Source organism: Oryzias melastigma, linkage group LG22 (genome assembly GCF_002922805.2).
Source record: "Oryzias melastigma strain HK-1 linkage group LG22, ASM292280v2, whole genome shotgun sequence".
Lineage (NCBI taxonomy): Eukaryota > Metazoa > Chordata > Actinopteri > Beloniformes > Adrianichthyidae > Oryzias > Oryzias melastigma.
In genome coordinates, this window is record NC_050533.1 from 18727068 (window position 1) to 18746165 (window position 19098).

The window sequence follows — 19098 nt, forward strand, 5'->3', positions numbered from 1 at the left end:
AATGTAGAAATGAAGCCAAAAACTTGACAGTAGCTCCTCCCACACACAGCAGATTTATGAAAACACTTTTGGACAAATTTTGAGCAACAAATTTCCTCCTCGTTTATGTAAATTGGCAACATAAATCGCGTCCAGTGTGAACACAGCAAAAGTCTGTGGTTCCATGCATGCTGCATGTACTCTGTGACATAGGAGCGCCCTGTGTGTGCAGCAACAACTGCTTGTTGAGAAGATTAAAGGCCAGACACACAGTGTGCTGTCGCAGGCAGGATGTATCGAGCAAACAACAGTTTTGCTCCGTTTGCAAGTCACACCTCGCTTGATAGAGGAGTGCAGCAGAGTGTTCATTCCAGGTTCACCTGAAGGACTTTTCTTCTCTTAGTAAAAAAAGGTATTCAAACATGCTGTCTTAAACTAAAATTTTATACTTTCTTTGTCAAGTAACAACTTATATTCATAAACCATTTTTGATGTAGAAAACAGACAAATTAAAACAACAGAAAGGCATTCATCCTTCAAATTTTACGCTAAACTTAATGTTTTACTCTTTATATTTCATGTTTCTGATCAATTTGAAGGAGGTGTACTGCAGAGTGAGCTGCAGAATGCAGTCCAAAAAAAAAAAAAGGTTGTAAAACGAGAACATACTGCAATATTTAAGGCAAATATAAAAATGATCTTCGGTAAAGCTGCTGGTGTTTTGTTTGTCTTTGGGGTAGCTTTTGTTCCACCAGGGAGTAGATGTTAGGAGGTTTTTGTCTCAGAGTGTGTGACTCTGAATAAGTAATGCCTCCTTTGTGCTTCTTCTCCTGTTTAAGCTGAGGCAGTAAAAACCCACTTTAACCCACTCTGGGCTTTTGCGATCACACATCACAAGGCTGTGTTAACATGACAGATGTGGTAAAGCAGCTGATTCCTCCTAGTGTCCAAAATGCAATTTTATCTCCACGCGACATGGATTAAAGTGTTGCATTTGGTAGAAATAGTTTTGAAAAATGCTGCAAAGAAGTTTTTAAAAGACTACTGAACCTAGACTTGTAGCATCCCGTGTCTGTCAAGTGTAGTACATTTTACATTTGAGCTAATTCTCCGATGTTTATTGACGTTGCTGTGATCAATACATTCAACAGTGGTTTCATAGCTTCTTTTAACCTGTTTAGTGAGTTTGATCATTTGAAGACTGAGATGCAGCAAAAGAAAGAAGATAATGTAGGAAGGAGGAGATGAGACATGAGGAGATGACACCAGAGGAATTGAATTATTTAGACATTGGACTTTTAGACTTCATCATCTGGACAAAAAAAAACAAAAAACAAAAAAAAAACAGTAAGAAGTGAACTTTCCCTCTGAAATGCTGCTCTTCTTAACATATCAAAATATTCAGAACATATACCAATTTTCCTCACTTATGCAGAGGAAAGATTAAAATACTAATAATTTAATTATTATTTACTTCATAAGTGACTATGTTGTAAGCAGGATAATGCCCTTCAAGGTGTCCATTATCAGAAATTAATGAACTTCACAGAAGCCACTCCACGTCATCTGTTTCTGAGAACAGACACCTCATTGGCCTATATCCCTTATATAGGAAACATGCTTCGTATCCAAGACAGATTGTTATTCTAAAATAAAATGAGTTTTGAAGATCAATTTATAGATATACAGACAGATTATAGGGAATTAAGATAAAATTGCAGATAAGACATTTTCGGACTAAATATCTTGTTTTCTTAAGTAAATGAGCATCTTGTGACATTTGCTGTGATATTTTAAGCTGATGACTTCATTATCAGCTATCAAAAATCTGAACTTTAAACCCCTCAAGTGTTGCAGAGTAAAAAAAAAATCTTTGCTGGCTTTTTTAGCATTTTCTTAAATAAATTAAATGGATCCCAGGCAAACATTCTGAATCATAATCAGTCTTAAAAAAGAATATGGACATGACAGTGAAGACACACCTTTGTGGAAATGTTTCATGTTTGCATTATGAAAAAGGACATTGATCACCAGTCTCTGAGACTAATAAAGGCTTTTATACTCATTTACTCTGTGGTTAATAACAAAACCACCAATCACAAAAAAATGAAAAAATCCTGAACAGAGTGGAACAGGGATCTTGTGGCCCACCCATCATATTTTCTAATAGGCTCCTTTTCAATCACTGTTTTTGTTTGCTCCTGTTCAAAATGATTTGAACAGAGAAATACTCAAAAGTATAATTATATATATGATCTGACTATCATCAGAAAAAACATGTGTACAAATAATTTTTTAAATCAGTAAATCTTTTTTCCAATTCTTTTTTGAGCTGCACATCTGTTTCACATTCGAATAAATTGGTATCACAAAATGGAAAAATATTCAACACTTACATATTTTAAAGAAATGAACAAATTATACTATAACTCATTATTAAAACTGTTAACTCACCAGGCCTTATATATAAGATGGATCTGATTGAAACAGTCATTTGGGACCTCATCTAAAATATCTTCATCCACTCTCTTTCTGACACTTGAAGGTTATGGGACAACAGCTAATATGCTCTGTGGTTCAGAAAGCTACAGATAGATGGATGTTTTAATTACAGTCAACAGGCTTTTTGTGTTTTTTTCTTTGATTCTGTCCGACTAATCTAAAAAGCACTTAACTGCACATCAATCAACCAGGAGTTTTAAATCTACTGCCAAACTGGTATCAAGAGAATAATTGTTAATGACCAGGAAGCAATTAAAAATGCAGTTTATCTGCCCAGCAGTGACTGGATAGTTTGACTCTGGATAGTGGAGAGTTGTCTAATATATTCCACTAAATATTCTAACGAAACCCTTATTTTTCTTCAAAAACGAAAGGTATAAAGATTTTCCCCTGTATAAGGATTTGGAAGAAAAGGTAGAGGCTGAGGCAACAGAGCTGTTCTATGAAACAAAAAGACAAATATACTAAATGGAAACATTAAAGTTTCCAAAAAAAGACAAAATACTACATGAATGAAGGAAAAATACTAATAATTTATCTAAAAAAAAAAATAAAAAAAAAGAGACCCATCCAGAAATTTGGATCTGAATAAATCCATATCCAGAGGGTATATTATACATGGAGATTATGCTGAAGTGCTATATTTGGTGAAAACCAATCACTGAAACATTGTAAAGAGGTGGAAGTGTTATGGTTTGGATCTGTTTTGCATGCAGAGACATTGTTATTCTGACTGTGACTTCATTACTCACTAAATGAATTCAATTACTGGGCCACTAATTAACCACTGAGATACACTAATCGTGTGATCGAACAAAGAAAACAGCTTTATAGCAAATTGTAACCACCAGTTAATCATCAAAAGTTCAAAGTAAACTTCAGAAATAATACAGTTATAGTTTATGGTTGTATGAAATAAATGTAGCCAAAATTTCCTTTTTACTTTAAACTGGAAATGAGTTCATTTTATCATTAACAGAACTGCTAGTATGTACCAGTATGTACCAGCCAGACCTCTCCGGTCATCTGGATCCGGTCTTTTATCAGTTCCTAGAGTCAGAACTAAACATGGAGAAGCTGCATTCAGCTTCTATGCACCACAGATCTGGAACAGACTTCCAGAAAACCTTAGATCTGCTGAAACACTCAGTGTATTTAAATCCAGGTTAAAGACTCACCTGTTCTCAGTTGCATTTGATTAATATGTATTCAAAAGTTTACGTCCGCACTGTTTATCTATGCTTGTTTTAAATTAAAATCTTTTTACTTTCTTTTAATTTTATTTTAATGATTTGAATGATGATGAATGACATTTTTACTATTTCTTTTGATTGTTTCTTTTAATGTTTTATGTAAAGCACTTTGAATTGTCTCTGTACATGAAATGTGCTATACAAATAAACTTGCCTTGCCTTGCTAGTGCTTTAAAATAATGCAATTACAAAGCATTGTAAGACATTTTAATGAAAGCCCTAAAATTCAAAGATAGCCACTCTTGCAGTCGCTGAGCTAGACTATTATTTGGGGGAGTCGTTGAAGGACAAAAGACTTTGGAAGAGTAGCAAATGACAACAGCTGAGTGGAAGACCGTTACAAATAAAAGAATCAAAAATCCATATTTCAAACTGTGGATTATTGAAGCAAATAAATTCATGGCCGAAGAATGTGTTACCGATCCATACTCATCAAAAACACTTCTGATCATGCTTTGTAAACATTTATTAAAGAACATTAGAGTATTGTTCAACATGAAGAGTTTTTTTTTATCCAGAACAATAGACTGCAAACGTTTCTTGAGGACTGTCACCCTGTCTTTCTGTGCCTTGAAAAAGCGAATGCTTCATCAAATAAGTGTGAGAGGGCATCTCTATCCAGAATTTACCAGTTTCATCCATAATAAACACCTGCTCTGGATGATAATTATCCTCCATGATTATCAGGATGTTTTTGACCTGCTTCTGAGTCAGCTGATGCCATTTCTCCATGCAGGCTCACTGTGAGTTTGTGCGTAGCGGATTGGCTGGCGTGCTCTTCAAATTAGCTCCCCTCCTGCGAAATTCCCCCAAAAAGTCTGCGATACGTGAAACCGCAGATAAAGAAACGCGAATAAGTGTGGGAACACTGGAATTATTATTTTTTTAATCTTTATTAATTATTAAACCAATATTGACTCAAAAATTTGGGGACAACTGTGTGTGTGGAAATTAGCTTAGGACGATCGACTCTTGATCAGAAGATCGTGGGTTCGATTCCCACCATGCCCGCCCATGTATCGAAGTGTCCTTGGGCAACACACTGAACCCCACATTGCCTCTGGTGGAAGGCTGGCGCCAGTGCTCAGCAGCAGAGCCACCACCAGTGTGTCCCTGAGCATGTAGGAAATGTTGAAGGACTCACCTGTATTCGCTGCACTTCAAAAAACACTGCTCTCTGGAAGGACTTCTCCCAGATGGCGAGGTCCGAGGCCAGCTCTACCCTGAAGGTGTGGCTCTGGCCATGACCCACCAGGATGCTGAAGCACAGAGGCTCGTTGTCCTGCTGCTCGGGCGAATGTTCCAGCCCCAAGTAGAGCCGCGCCTGCAGCCAGCAGTCCTCTGCCATCCACAGCTGCCACACAGAACATTTTAGCTCTAAAATGTGTTTATGTTGGTACTCATGACAACAACTTCATACTCTTTAACCTACCTTGTGAACCTTGAAAAGAACCTCATAGAGGTTATAAGTCGTTTCCGGTTTTCCCCAGTCTGCAGAACTGATCTGAAATGAGGTAACACACAAATTCACTTATTAAAGAGGGGAAACATCCATAAATGATTTCTGTATGTCAAAACATGGAAATGTAAAATGAGGTTAGATGTATTACTTTCTGCTCAACATGTACAGAATACGTGTAATAAAATCTTTAAAACTATAGTCAATACAAAAATTGTGCTTCCAAGATCCAGACAAAATTCAATACTGAATATATTAAATTTAGAGAATTAACCATGAAGATGCTACAGTGAGCTTGTTTCAGTATTTTAAAAAAAGAAAAATCTAATACTTTAAATCAAAACTGTTGTTTTTGCTTTGAAAAAGGTTAAACATAACACAAAAAGCACCAAAACCTTTATTATCTTATGTGTGTCTTCTGTCAAAACCTTACTAGATTATTTCCGCACAACTGGTTGCAGTTTTTTTTTTTTGTATCTATAACCTGATGTTCTTCTGTTCTCTGTATGGTGGAGTTTCATCTGTTTTAGAAGAAAAACAACTCAATAAATCAAAATTGACATCAAAGTGCTCTTATATTATATATACTGTCCTACTGTTGTTCATCGTCAGAATGTTCACATAAAAAGTGCTGAGGTCAAAGCTGACCACATTTCCTCCCTGTTCTTTTTATCGGTGATGAAAACTTGTTTCTGCTCATCCGTTAGTCTAGTTTCTGCATGAGCTTTTTGCCAACCATGACTATTTCTTAAAAACCTATGTTTTTAAGAAAATTGTGTCTTTTTTTTGTTTATAATTTGTTCTTATGGGATTTTTCTGATGGTGGAGGACACATAAAGAAAATTAAGCTTAAAATTGCATTCTTGAATGTGTTTTTTTTCTTAAAGTAGTTGCTAAAAATTGCAGAAAACAATTTTCTGTACCAATGAACATTTTGACGAGTTTGAATCGTTTTTTTACAGATTCACGAAGAATCGTATCTCAACAATGTTTCCCAATAGTCCTGCCCATAACTCACAGGTGAATTTCTAATGAACTGCCACTCTGCAGAAGCTACGTCCTAGAAAACGACACCGGCTTTTTTTTTTTTATCAAGTCTAAAAATGGCATAATCATAATAAAGACTACTGGAAACACTTTGAAAATAGATCGAAAGATGGTAGGAGTGGGACTATAAAGAGGTTTTAGTGGCATTTCCTGTTGTGTTTCTTAAAATTCCATGAACCAAAAGAGTTTTATTTAGACCCATTCTTTTCATTAAACAGAATATTTATGAAAAAGCAACATTTGGTAAAGAAGATTAGCTATGACTTATGGCAAGAAAATAGTTTTTTTACCAAACTTGAAAAGTCTTTTTAAAAAAGCCCAGATAAATGAAGATCAGAGAAAATCCAGCCGTCGATCTCAATGCTGCAAACGTGGACTCTCCAATGCTAGAGACAGCACTGTCTTTGATGAAGTCATTTCCACCGCCAGAATGAAAAGAGCGTGGAATTACAAAAGAGCAAGTGATGGAATCAAAAGCTGTCTCTAGAACAACACTCTAATCCTTGTGATAGTTACAGGACTAACAATGACCACTTTCAGCAAACACCATTACGACATGCGGCAATGTTTTCTGATGTGATAGAAACAGAACACACAAACCATGTCAGTTTAAGTGACACACAGTTATTAGATGAAGGCAGTTTGAATGAAGTCGATTTTTGTCAAAATGGATTGACCCTTTAGCTCAAAGATAATAAAGACAATCCACTAACAGTTAAAAAAAAAGATTTAAAATCAAACTAAGCAAGAACATCATGACAGACAGCTGCTAAAGTGCTGTCAAAGAAGGTGAAAGTGCTTCTATTTCCTAATATCTCTAGGGAGAAGGATCTTTGCAGACTGGATTTTTTAGTTAAAATGTCATCTGAAGTGAGGATGTCAGCAGTATGAATATTTAACACTAAAATAAAAAGTAATCCGAAGTTGTCAAATGTCGACGAGTGTTGCTACAGACATGGGCGTCCAGCCAGACAGAAAAATCCCAAAAATGAGAAGGAGGCGTCACGTCTCATCTTGGTTTTCAGTGCATGGATGATTAAAATGTCTTAAATTAAATGTAGAAGACTGTTTGAATATTCTCAGAAAGAAGGAAACCTTTAAAATGTGTTTTGGTGAAAAATAACTTTTTACTGCAAACCATTTGATCCTTGCAAGGATTTAAAACCTTTATTTTTAGACGTTCAAGACATTTTATGGGTTTGAAGTTTTTACAACTCGAAACCTTCCCAAACTTTTTGAAAAGAGTAATATATATATATATATATATATATATATATATCATTGTTTGTGGTTTCAAGTATTAGTGGATATTTGTTCAGTCACAGGACTTTTCCGGATCGTCACAAAAACTCTGACGACTTTGTGCTAAACACTTGTATGAAACTTTTGCATCTGAAGGAGGTGCTCTGGTGCATGTGGAAGCGGAAATACAACTCATACATACATATATATATATATATATATATTACAGATCCAGTGAAACAGTTAACTCACGGTTCGATATGTACCTCAATATAAGCGTCACGGTTCAATACGTATTGAACCCCTGAAATCCTACAATTCCACAGATTCTGATTTATTTTTCAAACAGAAATAACTTCAGATTTTTTTTAAGTGCACCGTTCTTGGCACTTATTGCAGAATCCAATTTATTAGGGAAAAAGTAGACAGAAGTACCAGTGAAAGTGTCCATCATTCAGACGCGATTACTGATGGTTGTGTAGAGCTCTTAGTAAATAAACCTGATCTCTCAATATCCTCTGTGTCTTCCATACATTGAATATATATGAGACATACAAATATACCGTCAATGCTTCTATGTAACAATTAGGCTAAAAACTCCAAAGCCACATGTGGGTGGAGCCACGACAAGACTGAGGTGACGAATGATATATATGAGTTCTTCCTGCACTGTTTGTCTTTCTGTTTTCAAGTGATTTTTTGCAACATTTTGTAAACTATTTTACTGTTTCAGTTGTGATTTTACTGCTTTTCTTGCACATTTTGCAATTGTTTTAAGGGAGCAGACAACCCCATGCCACCTCGTTTTTTCCAAACTTTAAAAACTCTGTTAACTGAAAGAAAAAACAAAAATCCCCAGACTGAATGTCAGAGCACAAGGAGCCGAGGACGGTGATCCATCAGCTAACAGACAGTCGTAAAAACTGCGATCCCACGCTGCATCCAGAAAGCACAGCTCATTTCACTGTTACTTCACAGCCGGATAGTCAAAACAAATATAAATTCATGAGCATTGCACATTGTCTGTTATTCATTTATCACTGAGGCATGTGGTGTTTTACACCTGCTGCCAACTAGATTCTAAAAGATGCAGCGCAGGGAGAGAATCACAGATCTGTGAGCTGCTGCATAAAAATCCCCACATTTCTAATCTACAAAGACCAACTCGGGCAGACAAGGAACAATTCAGCAGCTGAAAGGAGTGCACACCATCAATTAATCATCTGAAACACACGTGGGTGTGAACCATCAGAGGCTTAGAGTTTTTATATTTAAGGAAAAAATTTGAGTTTGCATTATTTAAAATGTGAATGTGTTGGAAAAAATAAAATAGAAAGGATAATTACCGGTGGCTTTTTGAAGATAAAAAAATAGGGTCCCCTCAGCGCCAGAAACTTGAACGTAGACGATCGACCGACGGTGCTGTCTTCCAGGCTTTCACAAGCCCAGCCCATGTGAACAATCTGTAGAGATCACCAAATATGACCAAAATCACTCGAAAGAAATCGTTCTGAAAGATTCAAAATAGCAAAGAAATAACTCTAAAATTAAGAGTGCAACAATAAATCATGAAGTCAGGAAGTGGTGCATTTTAAAGCACATGTCTGAGCATGGTGGTGCTGTACAAACAGATATTTGCCTTTGATCTGAACCAGATTGACATCACAGGATTTGAGTGTAAAAGCAGAGATTGAGCTGCTCTAATAAAACCCTGTTTTTCTCAGTTCAGACAAGAGCAAAGAATCAAGTCCAACCCCATTGATTCTGACATGCTGAGTCTTTCTCTACAACACATGCATAATACTATCTTAAGATGGATCCAAAGCTACGTCCAGCTGGGTGGTAGTTTCCACCCTGACACTGGAATTGAGTTTAAATTCAGGCAGAATCACGCTAAAGACTCTAAAAATGGGACCCAGTTCCTCCCTGCTTGACTCAGCATTAAGCAGCTGGATAGGGGGTTAAACCACAAAATCGGTCCCGAGTGCGGCTGTGTCTGCTGCTTACCACTCCTCAGAGGATGAGTCAAAAGCGGAGAACATCTAGGGGTGTGTGACAGCTAATTGGACTTTAATTTTTAGCTTTATTGTCCACTTTTTACATAGTAAAACATGTTTTTAGGGCAAAAGTTGCGTTTCACAAAGAACACAAGATGTTCCTGGGACATTCTTTATTATAATCTGTATTGTATTTAATATCTTAAAGTTTAAAGAAGTTAATTTTACGATAAATTAATCTGATATATAGCAGTATATATATATATATATATATATATATATATGATATTCAGTACAGCTGTCTGCCAAATTTATCCAGAACAAACTGCATGCAGAAGTGCAGGAGGCCTATCACGACTTCATCATCAAACATGTTTGTCTGGAGTCAGCAACATGTAGAGGAAGTCAATATTTTTACGAACGAGTCTAGATTCTGCCTGAATTGCAGTAAAAAATGCATACACTGACATACATGCAAGGAAAGGGTCACTGCCAGTGCACTGTGGAGCCAACTCTTTTATGTCTTGTAAAAAAACAACAAAAAGAACTGGTCCATGTCGGTGTAGATTCTCAGTCATCCAGGTCATGATAAAATGAAAAAGTTTTTAAAAAATTCAACTAGAAAAAGTTTCTGGTTTGAAGATACTTCACCTCTCATCAGAGCGCCTTCTTCAGTTCTATACAACCGGTGTTGTGCTAGAGATATTTATCATCCTCGCTGGAGTTTCAGTCATTTCATGGCCAACAATGTAGCCTAACGACTGAGCCGTCCCCCGTGTCGCTGAGCTGTGAACTATGGGTTTTTCTATCTGAACATTATCTGAGGTTATAACCCTGTGAACAACATCACTCACTCATACTGAGGAATGACTTTAAGAAAACTCCACAGACAGCTTTTTATGTGTTCCCCAATAATCTTTTTTAAAAGACAAAAACATCTACTGTGCTATTTTTTGCATTTGGACCGTAACAATTTTCTTTGTTTTAGCCAAAATTCAAGTGCACACCCTCTGATTGGAAGATGACCAACAAATGCTTCATTTAAGTTTTCAAGAAATTTCTTCTTTGTCTTCCGGCTGCTCCCTTTAGGGGGCGCTACAGTAAATCAGCATCTATCTATTTTTGTTTTCTATATCCTTTTTTCTCACTCCAACCATTCATAAATTCTCCTTAGCTACATCCATGAACCTCCTCTTTAATCTTCTTTGCTGCTCCAACCTTTAACCAACATCATCACTGTCCTCCTCTCAACATGTTCAAACATCAAAACCTGATTCTCAGTTTTTACCTCCGATCCATCTAACGTGATCTGTTCGTCTGATAGATTCACTCCTGATTCTATCCATCCTCATCACCACTCCAAAGAGAACCTCAACATCTTCATCTTTGCTTCCTCCAGCTCTGCCTCCTGTCTCTGCATCAAAGTCTCTAAACCGACATTATGGCTGCTCTCACCACAGTCTGCTTTCATTTTTCAGATTTGCCGTTGCTCAAATCGAAGTTCAAATATAGACATTAATTGCTGGTATCATCTAATATGCACATCAAATTACAACTTATTTCCTTTTATGCTACAGTCAAAAGTATGGAGTTCTCTTTAATAAAATCAACTTAGAGATCACTACAATCTATGGACATTAAGAAAAGTTTTCCCCTTTTTGTTTTTTTATGTTTTATGAAAGGAAGTTATTCTGGCATTTGATGTTATTTGAAATGTTTTTGTTTTATCTCCTTCTTCTGATGTCCATAAGTTATGACTTTTAAAGATTAAATTATGTTATGATGAGCCAAAACACTGACAACTAAGATGTATTTCTTCTAAAGTAAACTCTAATGCTTGTAAATTGAAGGCCTTCTAAAACATAGTCATAAGTTATTATTCTAACAACATTTGGTTTAAGAGAAAGTATAATCTGGTTTTCTTTAAAAAGACACTGGAACAGTGTTTTAAAAACATCACGATACACACCTGATTTTCTGCTGGGCTGTGTTTGTTGATGATCTTTATCTGTAACAAACACAAATATGAAACATTAACAGCAATTCAAACAATATTTGAACTCAATTTAAATCACATTAAGAAGTAGAAAAAAAAACACTTTATTCTTTCATTTGTATAACTTCAGTATCAACTAAAAATATGCATATTAAATCATTTTTCTACCAAGTAGAAGTACTAAATCAAAAATATAAAAAAATGAGCATTTTATTGAATGTAATCAAAAGGTTAAAAGAAGAATGTATTATTAAAAAGTAGTTAAAACTATGTGGAATGATACATTTCTCACTCCTGGTGTTTTTAACAAGTTCAGAGCTATAATAGATTCTGTTGATAAAATAGACACCAAACCCATAAAACATCTAAAAAGCATCAGTTTCAAATGACCTTAAGGAGATTTTGAAATATGCAAATGAAATAGATCTCAAGAAACTGAAATGCTTCAAACTAAGACAATAAATATTTAACATTTAATGCTAATTTCTTATCTGCTAAAACAAAATAAACAGATAAACTTAGAGCCTGAATGCTTCACTAAAATCAGTGTCATTCATCAAAGAAGCAGCAACTTTAAGATTTTCTTATAACTTATTTAAGAAGCAAAACAAAAGCTTGTTTTTGCAGACACATTTAAAGAACCAAACAGTGTGCAAATCTTTATATCGAATAAACAAAAGGGCCTAAACATTAAAGTGAAATACAATGCTCAAAAAATAAAGGGAGCACCTAAACAACTCAATGTTACTCCAAGTCAATCCCACTTCTGTGTAATTAAACTGTCCTATTAGGAAGCAACACGGACTGACGATCGATTTTGTATGTTTCAGTGCAACTGGTGGAAATAATAGGTGATCAGGAAGACACTTCTAATGAAGGAGTGGTTCTGCAAGAGTAATCACAGACAACTTCTCCGTCCTTGTGTTTTCTGGTTGTTTTTGGAGACTTTTGAATGCTAACAGTGTCAGAGGTACCATGAGACGCCGTCTACAACCCAAACAAGTGGCCCAGGTAGTGCAACTCATCCAGGACGGCCCATCAATGCTGTGTCAAGATCATTTAATTCATACCCAGGAGTTGCAGGAAAGTGATATAATTGTGCGGACTCACTACTGAGTCTCATTTTGACTCGTTTTCAAAAACATTACATCCAAGTTGGATCAGCCGTAGTGTGTTTTTCCACTTAAATTTTGAGTATGATTCCACATTCGGATTTCCATAGGCTACTAAATGTAATTTTTATTAATAATTTTGTGTGGTTGTGATGTCAGCACATGCAACTATACAAAGAATAAATAATTTAAAAAGAATATTTCATTTGTTCAGGTGTAGAATGTGTTTTCGTAGTGTTCCCTTTATTCTTTTGAGCATTACATTTATTTTTTTACTTAATCAACAAGAATCAAGTTGCCTAATTACTTTTTTCAGACTCTGAAATAGCATAAAATAAGCTTCTCTAAAAAAAAGTATAACACCTTCTAAAAGAAAAGCCAAAGAATGTCTATTTAAAGAGCGTCAAGGATGTCAGTGATTAAAACAAAACTCCACTCTCACCCAAAGTGGCCACACTATTAAGTTTTGATTGGCCGTTAAGCAATCAAACGCCACATCCATAATTAGGTGATGCAGTCATGAATTAATCAGATTTTTTTTTTTTTAATGGTAGGCAGCTGTGCAATCAGCAGGCAGGCAGGCAGGGGCCCGCTGTAGTACTGTACCCCCACCAAAAAGCTTTTCAGCTTCAAAGTGCTAATCAAAGTGAAAAAGGAGGAAATGACAGAGAAAAGAGCTCACGCTCAATAACTGCTTAGCAGTCATTAATTAGGAATGAGAGAGCATCTTGTTGTCAGAAGAGGACGAGAAAAGCCTCTGATCAATGGATGCTTGATATGAAGGATCAATTAAAGTCCCGTTACCTCACTAGACCTGATGCAACATGTGCGCATTACCTTCAGTTTTATAGCTGCATGTTGTCAGTTAGTTTTTACGTTTTTGTTTTTAAGAGTAAATCTGTGGGTTTAAATTGTTTTTTTTAAACTTTTTTTAAATTTAAATTATATATTTTTTTAAATTGTAAAGTATTACCAAAACATGTTGCAAAGCGGATTATGGGTAAACATTTAAATTAATTGTAATGTTTTGTTTCATCTGAATTTTTGTGTTTTAGTTCAATATTTCTGATTTTCTAAACTGTTATTAAAAAAAAAAAACTTTTTCATTTTGATGTCAATAACAGTGTCTGGAGGATTGAACTCAGCCTCCGACGTGTTGCATGGGATGGACTTACGTTCTCCTGCGTCAGACCATTGATATTAGCCGATATTGCTTGGAGCCAGTCTGTGCTTTCTGCTGCAGTGCAAAATTGGAGAATATTGGTGCAGGTTCCACCTGAGGCAAACACTTGGAAACAGTTGGACCTGGAGGAGCACAGAGACCGAACAATGAGGAAGGATGAGCACGCAGAGAGAAAGATAAACAGCATGAACTTCTAATACTTCCTTAAGAGACATGCATCATCTTTTGTGGTGGTTCTATGACTGTACATGAGTATTAAAAAGGTTTCTGAGAGGCACTGTGCATAACCAGAACAATGTTAGTAATGTTTTATTTTACAAAATACTCCAAAATATTAAAAAAGGTCAAGATCTACTCTTCAATCCATTTGATTAAACCTTAAACACCATCCACATCCAAGTAACACATTCTTCCATATGTACCATACATCTTCCACCAGTTACATGATCAGCGTGAGTCGGCTGATTCTGACATGGAGAAAAGTGGCTTTTTATATCCGCCCTCTGCCGGTATTCAAGAAATTTTCGTAAAGTGTTTCATAATGGCGCAAAGTCGATATTAAAAGGGACGTTTTCTCCTGAATCTGCTGGGATTTTGTCAATTGTGTCAACAGTTGAAGAGTTAAGGTAGTCGAAAGAATCTAACTACAAGAGACATTGGGACACCATTGAGCTCATATTGAGTTATAAGGAGGTTTTTTTTTTTTTGGTTCCCCATTTATATATTTTACTTGCTTATTTGAAGCTTTTTTAGCTCATCGATTACTGAGCAGACATTCCCACATGATTGCAAAACTTTGTAGGATTCGACCAGTTTTGCAGAACCAGGATTTAATATTAATTCAAATGTCTGCAGGCAAAAACAGGTTTTGGTTAGAGTCGTTTTTTCTGTGATGGTATTGGCTGTAGCTTCCCTTAATCTTTGAAATAACTCTTGCATTTAGATCAACTTTTTGGCAGAGAATTACCACAATTTCCACTTTTTAAGAAATACAACAGGGATGCTTTCATGACTCCAATATTTAGAGTTCTTGTTTGTTCTTTACATGAATGAATGTGGAACATGGAAAACATCAAATACTCTCCTCAACCCTCAATAAATGTCCTTTAGTAACTTCAATTTTTTTCAGGATTTAACAACAAAACAAGTCAGTCACTCTTTCCTTCCTTATTGTCTGTCATGTTTGCTTACATCCGTCTATCCATGACTTGTGTCAACTACAAAAACCTTTAGGAAGTGTTCCCTGCAGCAGCTTACAGAGATGAAATACTTATATTGGCAAAAGATTTTCAAAAAGTGACACATAAAAGGCTAAAAAAAATAAAAAATTTTTTTACAAAGTTGTAGCATATAAAGCTCATTTAAGAATCTAAATATGAGTCTCTTAATCTGACTCTTGGGAGTGTGATGAGGTTAAATGCACTACTTTACAAACCAATTTATTCCGAAGATGGGGTTGTGATGAGGTCATCTGAGAAGGATCACATTCATCAGCAAAATGGAATTTTTTTTTATTTTCCCCATGACATTTAATTTCATTGCATTTCCGCGCCGCTGACACTCTTGGCCTCTGTCAAGAAAACTGCTAAATAAAGAGGCAGTTTGATGCGACGCTGAAACATTCGCAGACAGACTCCGCAATATTGGACAGAGGGACGTAGAGGCCATGAAAGGAGACGACTGTAGGAGGTGAAAGTTTAAAAAAGAGTTTTCTTAGCTTTTATTCTTATGGGTGGATGTGAGAAAGTCAACGTTTTTAGCCAATTCTCTGTTGGAAACAACAGGCTTGTTAAAATCTTTGGTTCGGCTGCCCGCGTACTGACCCGCTGACTCTCCAGGGGACAGTTGGACTCAACTTTCAATTATTTTTCTTTGTTCCATGTTAAAAGGGCGCATAAAACTACATGTTAGTACAGCTGACCCAGCTTTTCCTTATTTGTACGATCAACAAAATTACAACCTGAAAGGATCGGTTATATATCCGTATTGTTTGATATCTGTGGCTGTGAACCGGAAGCTGAATTTTAGACCATAGGAGGAATCAAAGCGAACAGTCGGCTGGCAGATCAGCCCTGTCAGGAGCCTCCACCTTCAGGGAGCTCCACAGAAATCCTCTCTGAAAGACGGGATCTGCAGACACTTGGGAGTCCTCCGCACGTCGACGCCGCTCCCAAAGGCGCAAATTATTGTTGCCGTTCTTGCTGACTAGGCGGTAATAAATCCGCGGGGGAAGAGAGGACGGTCGAATAACCAGTTAAAATGCAGCGCAAAACTAGAAGTGTGAGGAAAAAAATGATTTCTGGGAGGAATGTAACTATTAGTTTTAATACAGTGTGAATGGCAATGAGGGAAACTGTGCCACGGCTGCTGATTAGTGGAGCAGAGACGCGTGCAGGCTGTGGGGCATTTCGTTTTTAGCATAATGAATGAGAGAAACAAACTCCATTTACATTTCTTACCAACATATTCTTGCTGATCTTTGAAAGCACGACACAGATTAAACGTCCAGCTAGGAGAAATATTATAGACTGCAACGTTAATGTGTTCTGATAATTCAAGTCATCTGATGAAACTGGATTTGTGTTGAATTGTGCTTACTTTAGGTGTTTTTCCCGTAAATAAACATCACCGTTAGGATGCGACTGCATGTTACCTTTCCACTGAATTAATGCTGAATCAAAGCAGATTTCTATTTGCATAAAATAACTATTTTCCTTCTTTTGAAGCAAAATTGACTCTGTAACCAATTTACTGAAGAGTCCCAGGTCCTGTTGAACCGTCTCTGAAACAGTTGGGGCTTCTGAGATTGTTTTCTATGTGGAAAGGCAAGAAATTTAGCATGAAATATAATCAGACACGTCTCCGGTGAGGACAAGTGTGTGTTTGGTATGCTACCACATGCTGAGAAAGAACAAGACACACTCGACCCATTTTAAAGAACAGCTTTGCAAATCAAAACCAAAGAATTGGGTAAAATATGAAGCTCTTAGTTTTGTCTTTTGAGCAAGTTCAACAAGCAAGATGAAATGAATAAAACCCCTGCATAAACTAGAAGAGCTAAAAGAAAAAAATGTTGGATTTCTAGCTGGTATGTCTTAAAGGAGTAACCCTTAGATTCCTTTTTACACCTTCTTACCTGCTTGCAAAAGGAGGCAGATAATAAAAGGCTTAACCGCATTAGAGTCACTAACATTTGACTGATGCTTCTTGAGGCTGTCGGTCTGTGCCGTTTCCTTTAAAGACTAAAGTTCTGATTTATCAGTGAAAGTAGGAAATTGGATGGGTTTGCGAGTAGATTGCAGGTGAAGGTTGTTGAAGATTTGAGAGGGATCAACAAAACGTAACTAGATAATCGACAACAGGAGCAACCGGCTGCCTTCAAAGGAGAATAGTGTGTGCTGGGGTTTGACACAGAGGTACTAGTGGGAAAAAAAGCTCATTTAAATTTTGAGAGGTTTTCAAAAAAAGAAAAAAAAGCAGGAGTGCACCCCAGATGAGGTTAAAGTTCTTGTTTTTGTGGCATTTTTCTCATGATGAAGGACATATATGAAAAAAATACATTCGTAACTGCATTTCTGGGTTTTTCTTTATACAAAATGAATTAAATAAAGTTTGTAAAAGAGCATTATTGTGGCATGGATACCACAACCTTTCTGCTCCTGTAATTTTTTTTAAAAGCATGTTGCACTTTTTCTCATCACTAGTTTTATGAAGTTTGCTATGATCAAATAAATAAATGATGACAATAATATTGAAAATGAAGTTTCAAAAATAGAGATAAGAAACTGTTTTCTTAATGTAAATCATGTCTATATACCTATTCAAGAACAATCCTCATGCTAAAAACTGTTTTTCAACAAGAAAATGACAAAAAATAATGGGAGTTTAATCTATTCTGTGGATTAAATTGACAGAATCACTTTTCTTCTTTAGTTTTTGGTTATTTTGAAATATATTATTTAAACAGTTTGTGAAGAAGAATAGAGGAGGCTGTTCTGGTTGGTAAAATAAGCAAAGATTTATGAACCGGAGTTCATCCACTGTCTGCTTTACAGCATGGCACCCCGTTTAGAAGACTTCACTCAATACAGATCTAAATGTGTCCAAAGTGAAGGGATCAGTTCTCAAGCTCATCGTTGTTCCGCTCTGCTTAGTTTGTTCAACTAAAAATGAGCCTGGATCAAAATCCAAAGGAAAACACATCAATGCGCTCACACACACAAACACACACCCACCCACCGCTGCATGCAAAGACTCTCAGACAGCACTACAATTTGTACAAAAATGCTTCTAAGTCTAAGATTTTACTGACAAATAAAAATAATCATATTGGCGGTTCCATAGCAACACCACGTAACAAAGTAAATTAAGATGAACATATTGTGAGTAAAATTTTAAAATAAGACATGTCTGGTTATTGCTGAAGCATTTAATGATTACATTAGTTAACATTATTTACATGTTGGTATTGTTTACAAAATTTGCCTTTTCTGATTTTAAATATACAGCAGAAGTTCCAAAAAAAAAAAGACTTTGTCACATCTTGAGCAGTTTAGATTTATTAAAAATAGTCAGTTTTAAGGGGAAATGGGCCTAAAAGGGAACCCAGGCAAAAAAAAAAAAAAAAGTATATATTTTTTTCCAACACTCCTGACCAGCATTTAGCATCTAAAAAAACAGAAACAAATAAGTAATAGATGAAAAAATGTAGGATAAAGGCTGCCGCTCATACATTCCTGCTGTCAGACTCAGTCGTTTACCTTTCACCAATAATGCAGTTTGTGTGCATTCAATTTATACTCACACCAGTCATATTTTGGAAGTAAACTCTGATATCGACGTGCTCTCTGCCTCGAGGCTTTTTTCTTTCAAAAACCTTCAGTTTTGATTTTGTTCTCTAAACTCAATGCATTTACTTGAAAATGTTATTAACATTCAGCAAATCTTTACCTGTGCAAATAATCACAGAAAATGATTCTCAATTATTGTTGCTTCAACAAAATAAACACATGTTCAAAACTTTAAATCATCAGTTACAAAAATGTTATATCTTCCCATTTATGTCTATTTTCAATCTTTAATATAAAAAAATGTTAATTGTTTCTTTATTTTCTGCTTGTTTGATGATAACTTTCTTTAGTTTGACCAAATTCCTGCATTCATATGTATATAAATTAAATTAATGTTTTACTAAGCTTGGATCTTTGCTAAAAATGCAAATATTGATGCTAAAATGTTCAAAACATTTAAAAACAGACTTCTTTACTTCCTTCTTGAGTTGCACCGCCTCGCTCTCAGGTAAATGGAAAAAGGAACATGAGACACCTC

General features: G+C 35.9%; 1 protein-coding gene across 1 annotated transcript in view; it reads right to left on the bottom strand.

The window, feature by feature from the left end:
* Positions 1–19098, bottom strand: part of sntg2 (syntrophin, gamma 2) — a 110453-nt gene that overhangs the window by 28618 nt on the left and 62737 nt on the right. The window contains exons 10-14 of the mRNA XM_024269542.2: positions 13763–13892; positions 11449–11487; positions 8829–8945; positions 5167–5238; positions 4879–5088 (exon numbers count right to left, since the gene is read on the bottom strand). Coding sequence (XP_024125310.1) covers positions 4879–5088; positions 5167–5238; positions 8829–8945; positions 11449–11487; positions 13763–13892 — 568 coding nt within the window. The remainder of the gene's footprint in view (positions 1–4878; positions 5089–5166; positions 5239–8828; positions 8946–11448; positions 11488–13762; positions 13893–19098) is intronic.